The 14,929-nt window shown below is 41.3% G+C and overlaps 1 protein-coding gene across 2 annotated transcripts in view; it reads right to left on the reverse strand.

Moving 5' to 3' along the window:
- The window catches only part of SLC9A7 (solute carrier family 9 member A7), a 64,301-nt gene that overhangs the window by 5,507 nt on the left and 43,865 nt on the right, over window positions 1-14,929 (reverse strand). The window contains exons 11-15 of one of the 2 annotated variants that reach the window (XM_078390343.1): window positions 11,265-11,376; window positions 10,355-10,508; window positions 7,701-7,760; window positions 3,723-3,786; window positions 1,776-1,858 (exon numbers count right to left, since the gene is read on the reverse strand). In XM_078390343.1, the coding sequence (XP_078246469.1) occupies window positions 1,776-1,858; window positions 3,723-3,786; window positions 7,701-7,760; window positions 10,355-10,508; window positions 11,265-11,376 (473 nt within the window). The remainder of the gene's footprint in view (window positions 1-1,775; window positions 1,859-3,722; window positions 3,787-7,700; window positions 7,761-10,354; window positions 10,509-11,264; window positions 11,377-14,929) is intronic. The other variant, XM_078390345.1, reaches the window with a different exon arrangement.

Below are 14,929 nucleotides of genomic sequence, written 5' to 3' on the forward strand. Positions count from 1 at the left end.
AAGCTTTTCTGTGCTGAGTGCCAGTAACATTCTGCTAGGGAAATTTCTTGAGATTTCTCACAGCTTTCCCATTGCCGAAAACATCATTTGTATAAAGGATTGGAATTTTATGCTACTGCGTGAGTATGTGAAATTCTGGCACTGGGACATGCCACCAGCACAATACCACAAAGCATGCAGTTACAATTGTTTCAACACACATACGCTTAACAGCTGCTGTATTGTAGTTGACAGAGATTCCATTTAGCAGGCAAAAGTTTTTTTAAAAAATTGTCCAGAGTGAAAAGACTGGTTATGTCACTCTAGTTAGTGCAACTGTGAGAATTTAGACCTTTGGTTCCAAAGGTAGCTGGAATATAAATATTTATGTTCTACTTGTCTAACGTGTGAACTGCCAGGTTCAAAGATGGCTTACAATGCTATGACCAACAACACACAAACAACCACCAAGGGTTAAAAGACAGATGAAATATTAGTAAGCCTAAAGGCATGGATTCAGACAAATCCTAAATTCCTATTTATGTAAGGTCTGGGTTGATGCAAAATGACCAGATTTGATTCTGGAGTGGAGTAAAGCAAATTTACAAATCAATCGTAAACTGAATCAGGTGGGGGCACATATTGCTTCAGACTTTTTTTTTTTAAAGCAAACTTCCAAGATTTCTCATGTACAAACTTCTAAAGCCAGCCATCTCCCCCTCTTTGGAATCTAGAATGTCTAAATTTCATGTCCATCAATGGAAGAGAAAGCTATAACCATTTTGATTTTCCAGTGCAAGTCAAGGGAAACTTTAAAAACCAACTCAGATCTAAGCCATAAACCTAATCTGATGGAGCACAAATCACTTTGGACCAAATCAAGACACATTCAAGAACCCCGAATTGGCCCCTGTGATTTGTGCACAGCCCTAGTTGAAACTAAGAAAGTCCACCTGATAGTACTGAAACATTATTAAAATATTATTAGGAACCAAGATCTACACATGTCAGTTTCTTGAGCTCAGCTGTTCAGTTTCATTGCTGACATTTGCAGTCATAAGGCAAAAGGCTGGAGCAGACAGAGTGGCGGAACAAACCACAGATGATTTGTTTTTCTTTGTTTGTTTGATCTCCACCCTGCCTTTCTCCCTACAGAGAGACTCAATGGTGGGAATCCTGCTTGTACAGCTCCATGCACATAAGGTGGATGATGTCATTAGCATGAGCTTTTATCTTTAACTAAAAGTATCCTGTCCCCGTCCCCCTCAATCGGGTTCTGAGGCTCCCTAGGTATCCCTTTTGACCTGGGGAAGCCTTTGGTGGCAGCAATTTTTGGATATGAATGGCTTCTCCCCTTGTCCTAAGGCCCCCAAGGACTTCCTCAGATCAAAAGAGATCTCTAGAACCTGGCCAAGAGGCAGGGGACAGCTTTTTACAAAAGATAAAACACTGCAAATGATTATGTCATCAGCCTTAGATGAGTGGAGCTGGTCCACCAGGATTCCGGCCAATGCTCCCTGTCTCACTCAGTCTAATATACTTCACAGGGCTGTTGCCAAAAGAAAAGTATGATAACCTCATATACCCTGTCTTGAGCTGCCTGGAGGCCAGGATGCTGATGGGCAAAGCAATTGCCAGTGTGTCGTAGAGGACTCCTTCCTTTCCGCTATTACTTCTGCACAGAACATGGGCTCATTCAGTGCTTACTCTTGTCCTGAACATCAAACAAACCACTGACATTTCTTTTACCAACTACCTCTTCTCCAACATTGTTTATACCCACTTAGAAAGGATACTTGTGGTCAAAGCTGTACCACAACCTGAAGATCCAAACACTTTCCAGCTTTGTCCGGTTCCTTCGTTCAACATCTGGACCATCCTGTAGACAATAACCTATTTTTGTTATACACTCTTACAATAGTTTAGAAAAACACTGGTAAACATAAGGAACTGCCCCCCTAGCATGGCAGTTCTTGAGTTTTGCTCTGTGACGATTACCACATCAAGCCATTGTGGAATCTGAGTTCAAGCAGGTCCAAACTAAGGACATTTCAGGTGGTTGTCCTCCATTTCATCTGGCAACCATGGAACAGATCACACTAATGCCTCCCAGGAGAACATCCACGCTGTATAACCTTGGACAAGCTGCACAGTCCCCAGGGTGTTTCCAGAAGGAGGAAATGAAAAACCACTTCTGAGTAGTTTACATATAAAAAGGTAGGCTAGGAATAATATAAGTCAGAACTGACTTGATGGCACTCAATTATCAATTACTCTTCTCCCTTTAATAATGCTGGGGGACTAGGGGCACCAGACCCTCGTGTAGTTCAAAATATAGGTACAACTCTTATGTCCCCCCAAACCTTATAACCATAAACAACAGATTATCACACACATACACAAACACAAAGAGAGAGAGAACGAACAGATGGGTTTACTGTATGTACTGGATGATTATAATACTATACTGTATTTATCAATCCACACTTACAAAAGTCTTCATCCTCATTGTCATCATCTTGAGTAGGTTGTGGGGGAGAGGTAGAGTAACTTTATGGAACTACATCATAATTTCAGTCTGAATTTTTTTGCTTTTTCATTTCTCTAAAAATGTTTCTATATAGTAACAATTCTTCTTCCACAATTTGTTTTAGTTTCAGTGCCCGTATAATAGAAGGGTCTGTTTCGTAAGCAACAAAAGCAGTTTCGAATAACTGGAACCCTTCTGCAAGATTGTCTAATGTCAATTTGTTTCCTGGCACTGCTTGTTCTACCACAGGATTGGTGTACCCATATGGGGGATCAGTTACAAGCTCCTCTCGCAGATGCCAGAAACAGTGGTTAAGAGAGGCACTGACTTCCACTTTTCTTTGCTTGCTTGCCTGCTTGATTGATTGATTGGAAAAAAAATCTGTGTATAACCAAAACCATGCTGTTCAAGGGAGACGTGTATTATTAAATTGCCAATAGGCTTCTGGCCAGCAAGTTTCAGCCTCATCCTATAGCTTCTTTTGCTCCCCCATGATAAAGCCAAATATGAGAACTCAGTCCTGACTGCTAACATCCTAATGTTTAGTTATGTACCATCAAGTCAGAACTGACATAGTGACTCTAACAGGGCTTTCAAGATAAGTGAGATATTGAAAAATTGGTTTTACCAATCCCACCCACTTCCAGTGAGTTTCCATGGCTGACCAAGGATTCAAACTCTGGTCTCCTGAATCCTAGCCAATCACTCTGTCCAGTACCCCACACTGACAACCTAATATACAGCTATAAAAGATTCAGAATAGCATTTTTAAAATCTTAGAAATACAGGCATATTACAAGGTAAAATAGCATGCTATCATTCACATGAGGGGAAGGAGCAAGATAAGGTAAAATATTTTAATCTTTGTGATCTTTTAAAATTCTTTCCCTAAGTACTTTGCACTGAAAATATCAGCAAATACAGCATCCATGCTTTTGCAGGTCACTCACTAGTCGGATCCTTCTTATGTTCTATTTGCATTTGTTCTACTCATTTTACAATCAAGAACTTAGTTCTAACGAACTTAGGCTTCCAAAAATTGATTTCCCTATGATATCAACTTTGCTTTTTGTGTGATCAACAGAGACAAATAAGAGATGCCATGGATGCTTGGTTCCTGTTTGAAATCAGAACATTTGGGTATTACTCAGAAGTCAGCTTGCATAAGTAGCACCTCAATACCATTGACCTGCTGAGCAAATTAATTACTCACCCCTTGTAAGACTTGGAAGCTGTCATTCGTGGGTGGCGGGTCTTGATCTGGATCAACTCCAACTCTATGTGAACAAAGCAGAAGAGAACAATACCACACATTGGAGTTTCACTGAATTCAAAATGCCCTTTGCACTGGGCATGATTTCACTGTAAAGGAAGCGAAACTGTAGGAAGACATTGTGGATATTTGTTGACAGTGTAAAAACATCAGAAAGTACCTTGTAAGGCACAATGATAACATAAAATGAAATAAACAAATAATATATCCGCCACTGTCTCATAATCGTCTGCTTGAAGCAGGCTCCCATTCCAAGTCTCTTTTAAGTTAAACCCATATGCAAGATCTTAAAATCTTAAGGAAACTTCATAAAGCTGCAGTGAAGAAAAAGAGAGAAAACACTGTTTTGCTGAATCCAGTACCTTAGAATGAGCTGTTTGAAGGACAAAAATGATTGTCTATCTGAGTAAAGTACTATGACTAGCATAGTTTTATTCTGTTGCTAGGGAGACAATGGGACCCTGGTACAATTTGTTAAAAATAAGGGCTTCATCAGGGTTCAAAATCAGCCCTGAACCTAAGAATCAATGCTCTTGAACTGTAGACACTGGATCAGTTTGGCACTAAACAATTTTCCGATGGACAGAGATACAGAACAGGAGCAGAGGGCAGAGATCAAGCTGCACAGAAAGCCAGCGGGAAGTCGATTCAGAGTAGGATAATCTGTGGCTAAGTTGCTTTTCAAGGCAGTATGTATTTTAAGCACAAAGAGAAAGAGCTTCTTGCAGCAGGAAAGCCCAGGAGACCTCAGCCAATAAACTCACCACAACGCACATGGCCTTCCAACCCACTGCTGGGCATATATGACCAGTACCACCACCACCGCCACCCATCAGTTAAGTGTTGATGCGGCAACACCAAACCACTGTTACAGACACTATCCCTAACTGCTTCAGCTGAAGGATCTCAGGTGGCAGGGATGAAAAAGAAGAGCTTGCTTCTGCTGGGACTGAGGATTGTGGGGGGGAAAGATTCAAGTACTGGATATTCTGTCTGGAGAACCCAAAGAGCAGAAGCAGGAAACCTTTCTGCCCCTTGGGCTGCATTTGATGCTGTTTCAGGGCTTGGAACCTGTGAGCATATACAGACATGAAGCTTTCCCATGCTGTGCAAAGGACAAATTCTGTGAGGACATCTGGGGGATGGGGCGTATAGAAAGGTCCCTATCCACCTTTCTCCAGAAATATTCATAGAGATTGCTCTCTCCTCCCTGGAAATGGTGAACTGTTCAAGGCTCTCTGAGGGGTGGAATGGAAGGAGTCTCCCCTCAGAGAATCCCACAGACTGTGCTGTCCTTACTTCCAGCAGAAGCACGGAAAGAACCAGCAGATGAAATCAGATCAGTAGGAAATGACCAAGAGGCAGAGTCGAATCTCAGGGGCATGCAGGTTCTGCACCCTGCCACAGAATACTCAAGGAAAGGAGGGAGGAGACAGTAATTCACTGTGGTGCACTCCTTACACTAAAGTTTATCCACATTTATTTATTTATTTAATTTGTACCCCACCTATCTGGTCATTGAGACCACTCTAGGCGGCTAATTTATTCTAGTTTATCTTTTAAATAAACTGCTTGCATCCCTTTCAGAGACCAAACCTCCCCTTTCAATTCACATACGGCTCTAAAACACTTCTATTTCCACATCCCATAATTCTTTTGTCCAAGGGCAGAAACGGACATTAAAGGTAGCCCAGTCCTCAAGGGCTGATAGTCAGTGAATGTCAGAGCTGGAGCTTGTTTCACTTCTTCTACAGAAGACCTTCTCAATTGTCTTTCCAATGCTAACGTGCTTTCAGCACTCATAAGGACCTTCTATAAAGACTGGATAGACCTCACTGGGGGAAAAAAAGATTACAATCCTGTTACTCTTCACGCTATGGCCCCAAAACATCTCAGGTACTCTGTGCTGGAATTTTTTTAAAACTGTATGTACAAGTATATAGTGATTACATGCTTAGCGAGAGGATCATCTGGCCCTATGTGGTGTGTGAGACTCCATGTTACAACAGCTTTAAAAGACACTCATCAATCTCTGGGCACAATTCAGAAGTACAATGTATGATCTACAACAGTGGTTCTTAACCTTTGTTACTCGGATGTTTTTGAACTGCAACTCCCAGAAACCCCAGCCAGCACAGTTGGTGGTGAAGGCTTCTGGGAGTTGCAGTCCAAAACTCCTGAATAACCCAAGGTTAAGAACAAGTGAGCTACAAAATCTAATGCAACTTGAAAGTATGTAAACTTGCAAAGGTTTAAATCTTCCCAAGAGGCTTTTATAACGGATGTCTACCAGAAAGTCAAGAAAGGGTCTTCTCTAGATGGCTTATCCCAAACTCTGGGACTTCTACCCTTCCCCACTCATTTTTTAATGACTTTTCTACTGACAGGCAAAGATGCTTTTCTTCAAACAAACAACTCCTTGGCTTCATTACCTGAGTTGATATGGCCACTGTGAATGTGCAACTTGTTCATCTGACTATTTGTTAATTCAGCATTATACTTCATTTTGTATTTTACTGCTCGTAACCTTGAATGCCATTTGGTGGAAACTCAGAATGCAAATTTTAATAATAACAACTACTTCCCGTTTAGCTGCTTTTTGTATGAGAGAAGGCTACTAAGTATCCTAACGAGACCTTCAATGCTCCTGTGATTACACAAGCTCATTTCCCTGAAAAATGACTGCTTGCAATGATTAACAGCAGTATCACACATGCAAAAGAACAAGTATCTACTGTTTAAGAACAAAACTTGCAAGAGCTTTCTGTGCTCCATAAAAACATGGTCTGCATCCTCATGTTCTGTTCCAATGCCTGACATGATTTTGAGTCAAAACAATAGCTGTAGCTCAGTATACTAGCCATACCACTAGTACACTGCCAACCTCTTAATGCAAAATAAAGACATTTCTTATTGCCTGGATGTCCCAGAACAGAATAATCAATAATAAACTAAAGTGGCACTCTTATACACATTTGTTGCTGTTGTTATATGTAATGCACTTTAAAACTTGCCCAACACATTTTAGCCCAAACAATTTGTAGTCTTCTTTGGGGCAATAATCTGCAATGTGTAATAATATTTCACTAAACTCCTGTTATGTGCCATCAAGTTGGTTCTGACTTACAATGATTTTTATGTATTAGTGACCTCCAAAGGAGAACAAACCTATCCATTCTAAAGGAAATCAACCCTGAGTGCTCCCTGGAAGGACAGATCCTGAAGCTGAGGCTCCAATACTTTGGCCATCTGATGAGAAGACTCCCTGGAAAAGACCCTGATGTTGGGAAAGTGTGAAGGCAGGAGGAGAAGGGAACGAAAGAGGATGAGATGGTTGGACAGTGTCACCGAAGCTACCAACATGAATTTGACCCAACTCCGGGAGGCAGTGGAAGACAGGAGGGCCTGGCGTGCTCTGGTCCATGGGGTCATGAAGAGTCGGACATGACTTAACGGCTAAACAACAACAAGACTTCCAAAACATCCTCTCATTAATATGTTGCTCACATACTGAAAATGTCCTTCATTGAATCAATCCATCTCATCTTGGGTCAACTTCCTTTCCTGTTGCCTTCAACGTTTCTCAGCATTCCTGCCTTTTCTAGTTAGATTTCCCTTCTCATTATATGTCCTTAGTACAATAGCTTTAGTTTATTCATTTTGGCATCTAAAGAGAATTCAGGCTATATTTGACACTCCTTCCAACTTCTAGATAGCATACTGTGGAGAATGGCAACTGTCTCCTTCCAACCCACAGGAAGCCAGATTTGCAGAACCATCAGAAATGCTGTAAAGTCATCTGCAGTGTTAAGAAAAAGACATGCAGCAGCAGAAGGAAAGTGCACACATTTATGGTTAGAAAGATGAAGAAAGCCAAGCATCAGGTAAAGCTGGTTACCAATGTTACTATTTTGTCACCTGAAGTACAGCCAGCGGCTTTCATTCATCTCTTCCACCGACGGAATATGTTCGCCAACTCTATTACAGGCATAAGAATGGAATTCATTTATTTATAATTTTTTAACCTAGTTCCCTCCCCCCAAAAAAGTTACCAAGTTTGCATTGCACACATATAAAAACACAATCAAAATTAGCTTGTTCTTTTTTTTTTTTAAAGGGTCATCACTATACAATTTTTAAAATAAATAGTCGACAAGGTGAAAGTCTCACTCAGTTAAAGGAGGACAGGTGAAAAGAACAAATATTTTCCATCAAAGGTTAAAAAATACATTAAAAACCCAAGCAAACTATCCTGAGGAAAGTCCTTCCATAACTAGGGTGTAACTACTGTAGCTCCCATAAAAATGCATGGATTGACGGTTAGGCATCCCTCAGTCTCGAAAGACTATGGTAACGTGCTCTGTATGGACGACTTGGAACAGCATGGATTACCGCATGCTGAATGTACAAAATGCAGACGCTTCACAACTATCAGACTCTGTTACTATTACGTGAACCACCTCTATATAGAAACCTTTACATTAAAACACAACAAAAGTACAGTACAATAAAATTCAGCCAACTGTTGGCTCCCAAGAGTGCAAGAACATAATCATTTCTTCTTAATGAACAGAAAGTTTGAGTGGGTACTTAGTTTCCATCCTTTCTTAGCATCACCAGCAAAACTCACTTGAGTCAGCTATTTTGGGCACAAGAGTGCAGCCAGTGGTTTTGGTTTCCTGACTCAATCTTTTTTGGTTTCCTGACTCAATCTTTTTTCCCCCTTTGAACACTGTTGAATCTGCATAAGATTCAGAGGAAGATCTGACTCTAAGCATATATTGAGCATCTATAACTGCACACTTTTTCCCCACAACTGACATTCATTCATTCATTAAAGGAACAGCTCATTTTAAGCATCTGCTAATGAAGACTGACAAAAGAAATATATACAGAAAGGGTAGTTAGCTGGGCATGATAGGACAACTCAGCCCAAGAATACTACACATTATAGTTTAAGTAAGAACTGGGATTGTTATGCGGGTATCATGTTTCTTCCAGTATTTGCGTTAAAATGGCCTAGGTCACAAGCCCTATACTTGTGTCCATCTGAAAGCACAAATAGGGCTGCATCTGTGGTGGGGATTCTCAGAAGCTCGGCCCCTCAACACTCCCTCCCACCCATAAGTCAGTCAGACATTTACAGATGGGGTACAAAGACCAGAAAATGAGACAGTGAGTGTGTCCGAGTGAATGCAGTTAGTTCTCTTGTGATTAGGAAACCTGATAAGGCAGGGCTCCTGATCAATGCACAGACATCTGAGATCCAACTGATGCAGACATGGGGGGGGGCGTAGTTTATGAGCTCACCCATGTTCCCCACCAACAAACTCAAGTCTTATTCACATGTTCAGGTAAACAGCTGATTTGGGTTCCAAGGGAAGTCCTGTGTTGTGCAGATGAACTCAGAAATGAGCGCTGGTATGAACTTTTAAATAAGTGTCCACAAGTGTTTGGAACACTGCATCTTCAGTCTTCCATAAGACAAGCTACAGATTCCTCCACATCATGCCCCCACATGCATTGGCTCTTGCTAGGAACACTCTGAAACCCCACACACACACACACACACACACTGCATTTTAAATTCAAGGCTAGAATGTCATAAGCGATTACCTTCTAAATGTAAGTGCACTGATGGGTAAGGCTGAAGTCGCAAAACCAGTTCCCAGGAGTTAACCGGTATCTAGTAAGCCTGACATTCAGCAGCCTTCCTCTCCAGCTTGTCTCCAGCTATCTTAAAATTTCCATCATTCCTATCCTGTCTATAGCTGACAGGAACGGAAAGTGTGCCAGACTGGGGAAAACTAAAGTAGAGAGATATTAAGTGTTCTCACTTTGATACAGTGGTGCCCTGCTGCACGATTACCTCGCAGAACGACGAAACGGCAGGACAGTGACTTTTTTGCGATCGCTATAGTGACTGCAGAACAATGTTTCCAATGGGGCTTTTTCCCTGGACATGGAAGAGGTCCGTGCTTTGCGAACCATTTGTTCGCAATACAACGATTTTTACGACATTGCAAAATGACTTCCCGCTGTTTTCCGACCCATGCTTCGGAAGACAGCCAATAAAAACAACTGATTGGCTCTCAGAAAATGGCTTCCCTATGGAGGATCTTCGCTGGACGATGAGGTAATTTCCCCATTGGAACGCATTAACCGGTTTTCAATGCATTCCAATGGGGATTTTTTTTCGCGTGACAATTTCGCTGTACAGCGATTTCAGTGGAACGAATTATCGTCGTCATGTGAGGCACCACTGTACTGGTTTAGCAACAGCATCTCAAAAAGTATCAAAGTTGCACGTGACTGCCACCTTCTGGATTAAGGGTTTCATCTCATGTAGTTTGTATACTTTTTTCGCTGCAGCTATTTTAACATTTGGGGTTAGCAGAGAAATAGTCAAACCTAATCAGAAGGAAGAATTATTACAGTAGATAATATTCTTAGTATTTGGGTGCCTGTTCCATACTGAAGCACACTTCCTTGTCTGTGGCACAGACCACATGCCAATGGCAGAATAGAGATAGGATTAACTTTTTAAGTCCAAAAGTCTGGTAGATAAATACCTTATATTTAGCCAGGACAGCATGGGGGTTGTGCCGCCACCAATGATCCAAACAGTGAAGAAGACAATAAGGAGTGTTGTGGAGAACATCATCTGGTGAGCATAAGTTGCAGTCTCTCGTATGGCTAGAGCAAATGCCATGGCTCCTCTAAGCCCTGCAGATCACAACAGAGAAGAATAAAAACTTTACTGTTAGGGATGGTGCAAACTTTGATACTGATCTATCTATCCACACTTCCTAAATAAATCTGGGAAGTGAAACATGGAAAAACCCTGCAGTATTCACACTTCTCCAAATTTTGCAACAGTTTTCTGACCAAAAATGTGAACAAAAAAGTGTAGGTTGAACAGAAATCACACACACACAAAGTGATATAAATGTTCTTGTAGACTGAAAAAAACCTGCACCCTGGTATATAAATAGGACTGTAACAAGAGATTCATGCCTTCTTACAGTAGAAGTTTTGTGCAACATTCAGTATGGAATTAAAAGTATTTAAAATGTACCCATCTAAGACGTACATCTTCAGTTCCAACTTTTGAAGTGAGGAAATATAAAAACATAAACACAGGCAAAGAATTATGCAGCTAAGACAATCGTCATGAGCCGTTGGATAGGGAAGCACTGAAGCCTCTTGATTGCTGGAAGAGCTGTCTAAGGCTTCCTCTACTATGTTGCTGGTTTGCTTTTTAACTCCCATTTGTTTCAGGTACTGTACTTCTTATGCAGCTCCAGGTGCTTTGTCATGATCAGTGTATGGGGGTGAGGAGTATATGAAGGAAGCTGCTGCTTTAGAACAAAACCATTTTTTCCTGTTATTCAACATGCACCTTGAACTGTCATTCCACTCACACTGACCAGAACTTTGTATCATGCAAGGCAGCTCAGTAGATTTAACTTTTTGTTTTACCTGAAAACATCATCATGTGCTGAAAATTCCAGCTGATCTTGTGTCTTCTCCCCAAATTCAAGAAGAAAGACAGTGGATAGATGTGTGCTGCGCGTCCCAGGAATACTGCTATCTGACCACACCTCTTGGTTAAGGATGTGAAGTAATATCTAGGTCATTCTATGATCATGTGGTTTCATTAAGCCTACAATTCATATCTTATTTATGATGTCCCTATGGTTCTGCCATCTGGCCAGAGATCAGAATTAAATTCTCTCCATTGTACCTCCCTGACTGGGGCTGGACTTGATGATCTATAGAGTCCCTTCCATCTCTGCAGTTCTAAGATGACGTTGATGCATTTAAGTATGCTATTTCTATGCTGTTTTTCTTCTGAAGACAGCTCACTAACAATTGAAACCACACAATGATAACAATTAAAAATACAGTGGCACCTCACTAGACAGTTATCCCACATGACAGTTTTTTTTGCTAGACAATGACTTCTTGCGATCACTATAGCTATTCGCAAAACAGTGATTCCTATGGGGGATGTTTGCTGGAGAATGTTTGGTCCCTGCTTCGCAAACCGATTTTTGCTAGACATTGATTTTGACAGCTCCCTCCACACTCGCAAAACAGGTTTTTCGGGATCTAAGCTTCGCAACTATTTAAACAGCTGATCAGCGGCTCGCAAAGCGGCTTTCCTATGGCCGATCTTCGAAAGACAATGACAATTCTTCCCCATTGGAATGCATTGAACAGGTTTCAATGCATTCCAATGGGGAAATGCTTTTCGCTAGACAATGATTTAGCTAAACAGCGATTTCAGTGGAACGGATTATCATCCTCTAGTGAGGCACCACTGTACTGTAAGAGCTATATTTTAAAAACAACCATTCAACATTAAAAACAACATTAAAAAGCATTTAAAAACATTTTACAGAAACCATTCAAAATCTTTAAATTCAATGTATACAGCATTCCTGCCACACTTCCACTTACTGCTGAAAATCCTGCCTGAAAAGGAAGTAAGGAAGTTCTTTGCCTGACAACAGAACGACAGCAGGGATGGAGCCTCTCGGCTTAGCTTCATAAGGCAGCACATTCCAAGGCCCGGAAAGAGGAACTGAAAAGGAGCCCCCCTCTCGTGTCTGGGAAGGTGGTGCAATTGAGAGGAAGGCCTCCTCAGAAGAACTTTATATAATAAACTTTATAATAAAGCGCCAATCAGCTGTCTGGCTGCAGCATTCTGAGCTAGCTAATGTTTCCAAACACTCTTGAAAGGCAGCCCCATATAGAGCACACTGTAGTAATCAAAATGGGATTTAACTAAAGCATGGGTCAACCGTAGCCAGACTGGACATCTCAAGGGATGGGTACAGCTGGTGCACCAGCTTTAACTATGCAAATGCACTCCTGGCCACTGCTGAAACCTATGCATCCAAGCTCAAGGTTGAATCCAGGAACATACCCAAGCAGAAAACCTATTCCATGATCAGCCTTTTGACTGAGCAGAAGCATCTCTGTCTTATCTGGATTAAGCTTCAGTTTGTTTGCCCTCATCCAATCCATTACTGACAACAGACACTGGTTTAGGTAACAGAACACCTTCCTTGAAATCCAATGAAAAAAAGAGATAGATATGGTTATCATCAGCATATTGATGCCATTGAACTCCAGAACTCGGGGCAAACTTTCCCAGCTGTTTCATGCAGATGTTGAATCGCATGGGGACAGGTCTGAATCCTGGTGGACAACACAAGCCACAGTGCTAACCAGGATTCACTTGTGCGAATGCTGACCATCTCATTTAGGTGAATGTTAACATTCACTGGAATCGCTCTAAATTTAAAACACTCAGAGACAAATATTATCAATGTTAATACAGTGGTGCCTCGCATAATGGCCACCACAACCATTTTCGCGTGATTTCCTCGCTTACCGAGGCAGCAAAAATGGCGGCGCTATGGAGGATCTTCGCATAACAGTGAGTTTTCGCCCCATAGGAACGCATTAAACGAAGTTTAACGCGTTTCTATGGGGTTTTCCCCCCCGCATTGCGATGTTTCCGGATAGTGACGATTAATCCGGAACAGATTAACGTTGCTATGCGGGGCACCACTGTATTCACCACATTTAAGCACAATACATAAGATGGTATTTTAAAAGAATTAAGAAAAGAACAGCAACACCTAAAAACGCCTAAGGGAGAGAAAGTTTCCCCTTGGTTGCTTCCGGAAGCAGCTGTCCAGTATGCAGGGTATCAACTGGATAATATTAACATTGTTACAACCTGGAAAAATTCAGGTCTCTTATGAAAAATGTTGAGATTAAAAATGGATTACCAAACAAAACTCTTGTAATTTTATTGCTGGAGCTAACACAGAAGTCTCAGGTGTGTAATAAAAACATTAAAAGGTTTGATAGAAAGTATAAAGATAAGATTATAATTATCTCGGAGGGCAGAACCACATATTATGAGCAAGACACAAAATTTGTATTTTCCTTACTGAGAACACATGGAGGCTGGGGAGAATTGACTAATGAAAGAGAGTGATGTTTAATCTTTCCTTCAGCTACTTATTTTCCTCTCCTTTTGCACTTAATTAATTCCATGAGGGTAGCCATGTTGGTCTGCTAAATCAGTGGTTCCCAACCTTGTTCTTGAACTGCTACTCCCAGAAACCTCAGGCAGCAGAGTTGGTGGTGAAGGCTTCTGGGAATTGTAGTCCAAGAACACTTGGCTTAACCAAGGTTGGGAGCCATTGTGGTAGAGGAATTACCACGAAGAATGATGTGACATCTTAAAGACTCAGCCAAAACTTTGGCTTAAGTTTTGGGGACCGCAGCCCACTTTATCAGAGGCATCATGCTTATGCCAACGTACATCAAATAAAATTTGGTAGTCTTTAAGGTGGCACGAGACTCTGCCATATTTCATTGCCTTCTCTGCCCCAAACCTAAACACACACCAGATGTAGAGCAGGTATGAGTCTAGCTGAGGGAAAAAAGGATTCTCAGAACAGAATTTGTAGAAAGTACCTGTCAGGCTAAAGAGGTCAAGTACCTTTCCCTCCAGCTTTCTCCCACAACTTCTTAGGCACCTCTGGGAGAACTGGAGCCTCTCCTTTCCTCATTTCTACTCCCTTTCCCCATCTGCTTACAAAGCATCCTCCTCGTGGTTACAAGTTTCAGGACCGGATCATTCGAAGTGCAGACTTCAAAAGCTCTGTTGTGTAAACAGATCTCTAGTACACAATACTTTGGATCAAGGTCAGAGATAAGATTTTCCGCTAAGACCTAATCGATTATGTATTTAGGAGACAGTTTAAGAAACTCACTATCTGCCTTCATGTAACTAAAGCAACAAAGAAGAAGAGTCAAGGCATTGAATTTTGTAAGGGAAACGGCAGCAAAATCTTTTGCTCAAAAAGAGAACAACGATACAGGGCGGTACTATATGGGGTGCAACCCCACACATACTTATCAGGGAGTAGGTTTTACTGAATCCAAAGGGCTTACTTTTCACACATAGGACTATTTGATTACTGCAGTTATTTTGGTTGATAAAAACTGAGTGAGGTACAGACAAAACGATGAGAGGACAGACCCACTGAAAACTTTCTGGACAACTCTGAAACACAGTTAAGACATGTCTTAAGAGCTTAGGTGTGGGAAAGGAT

Source organism: Pogona vitticeps, chromosome 3 (genome assembly GCF_051106095.1).
Source record: "Pogona vitticeps strain Pit_001003342236 chromosome 3, PviZW2.1, whole genome shotgun sequence".
In the NCBI taxonomy this organism is placed as follows: Eukaryota; Metazoa; Chordata; class Lepidosauria; order Squamata; family Agamidae; genus Pogona; species Pogona vitticeps.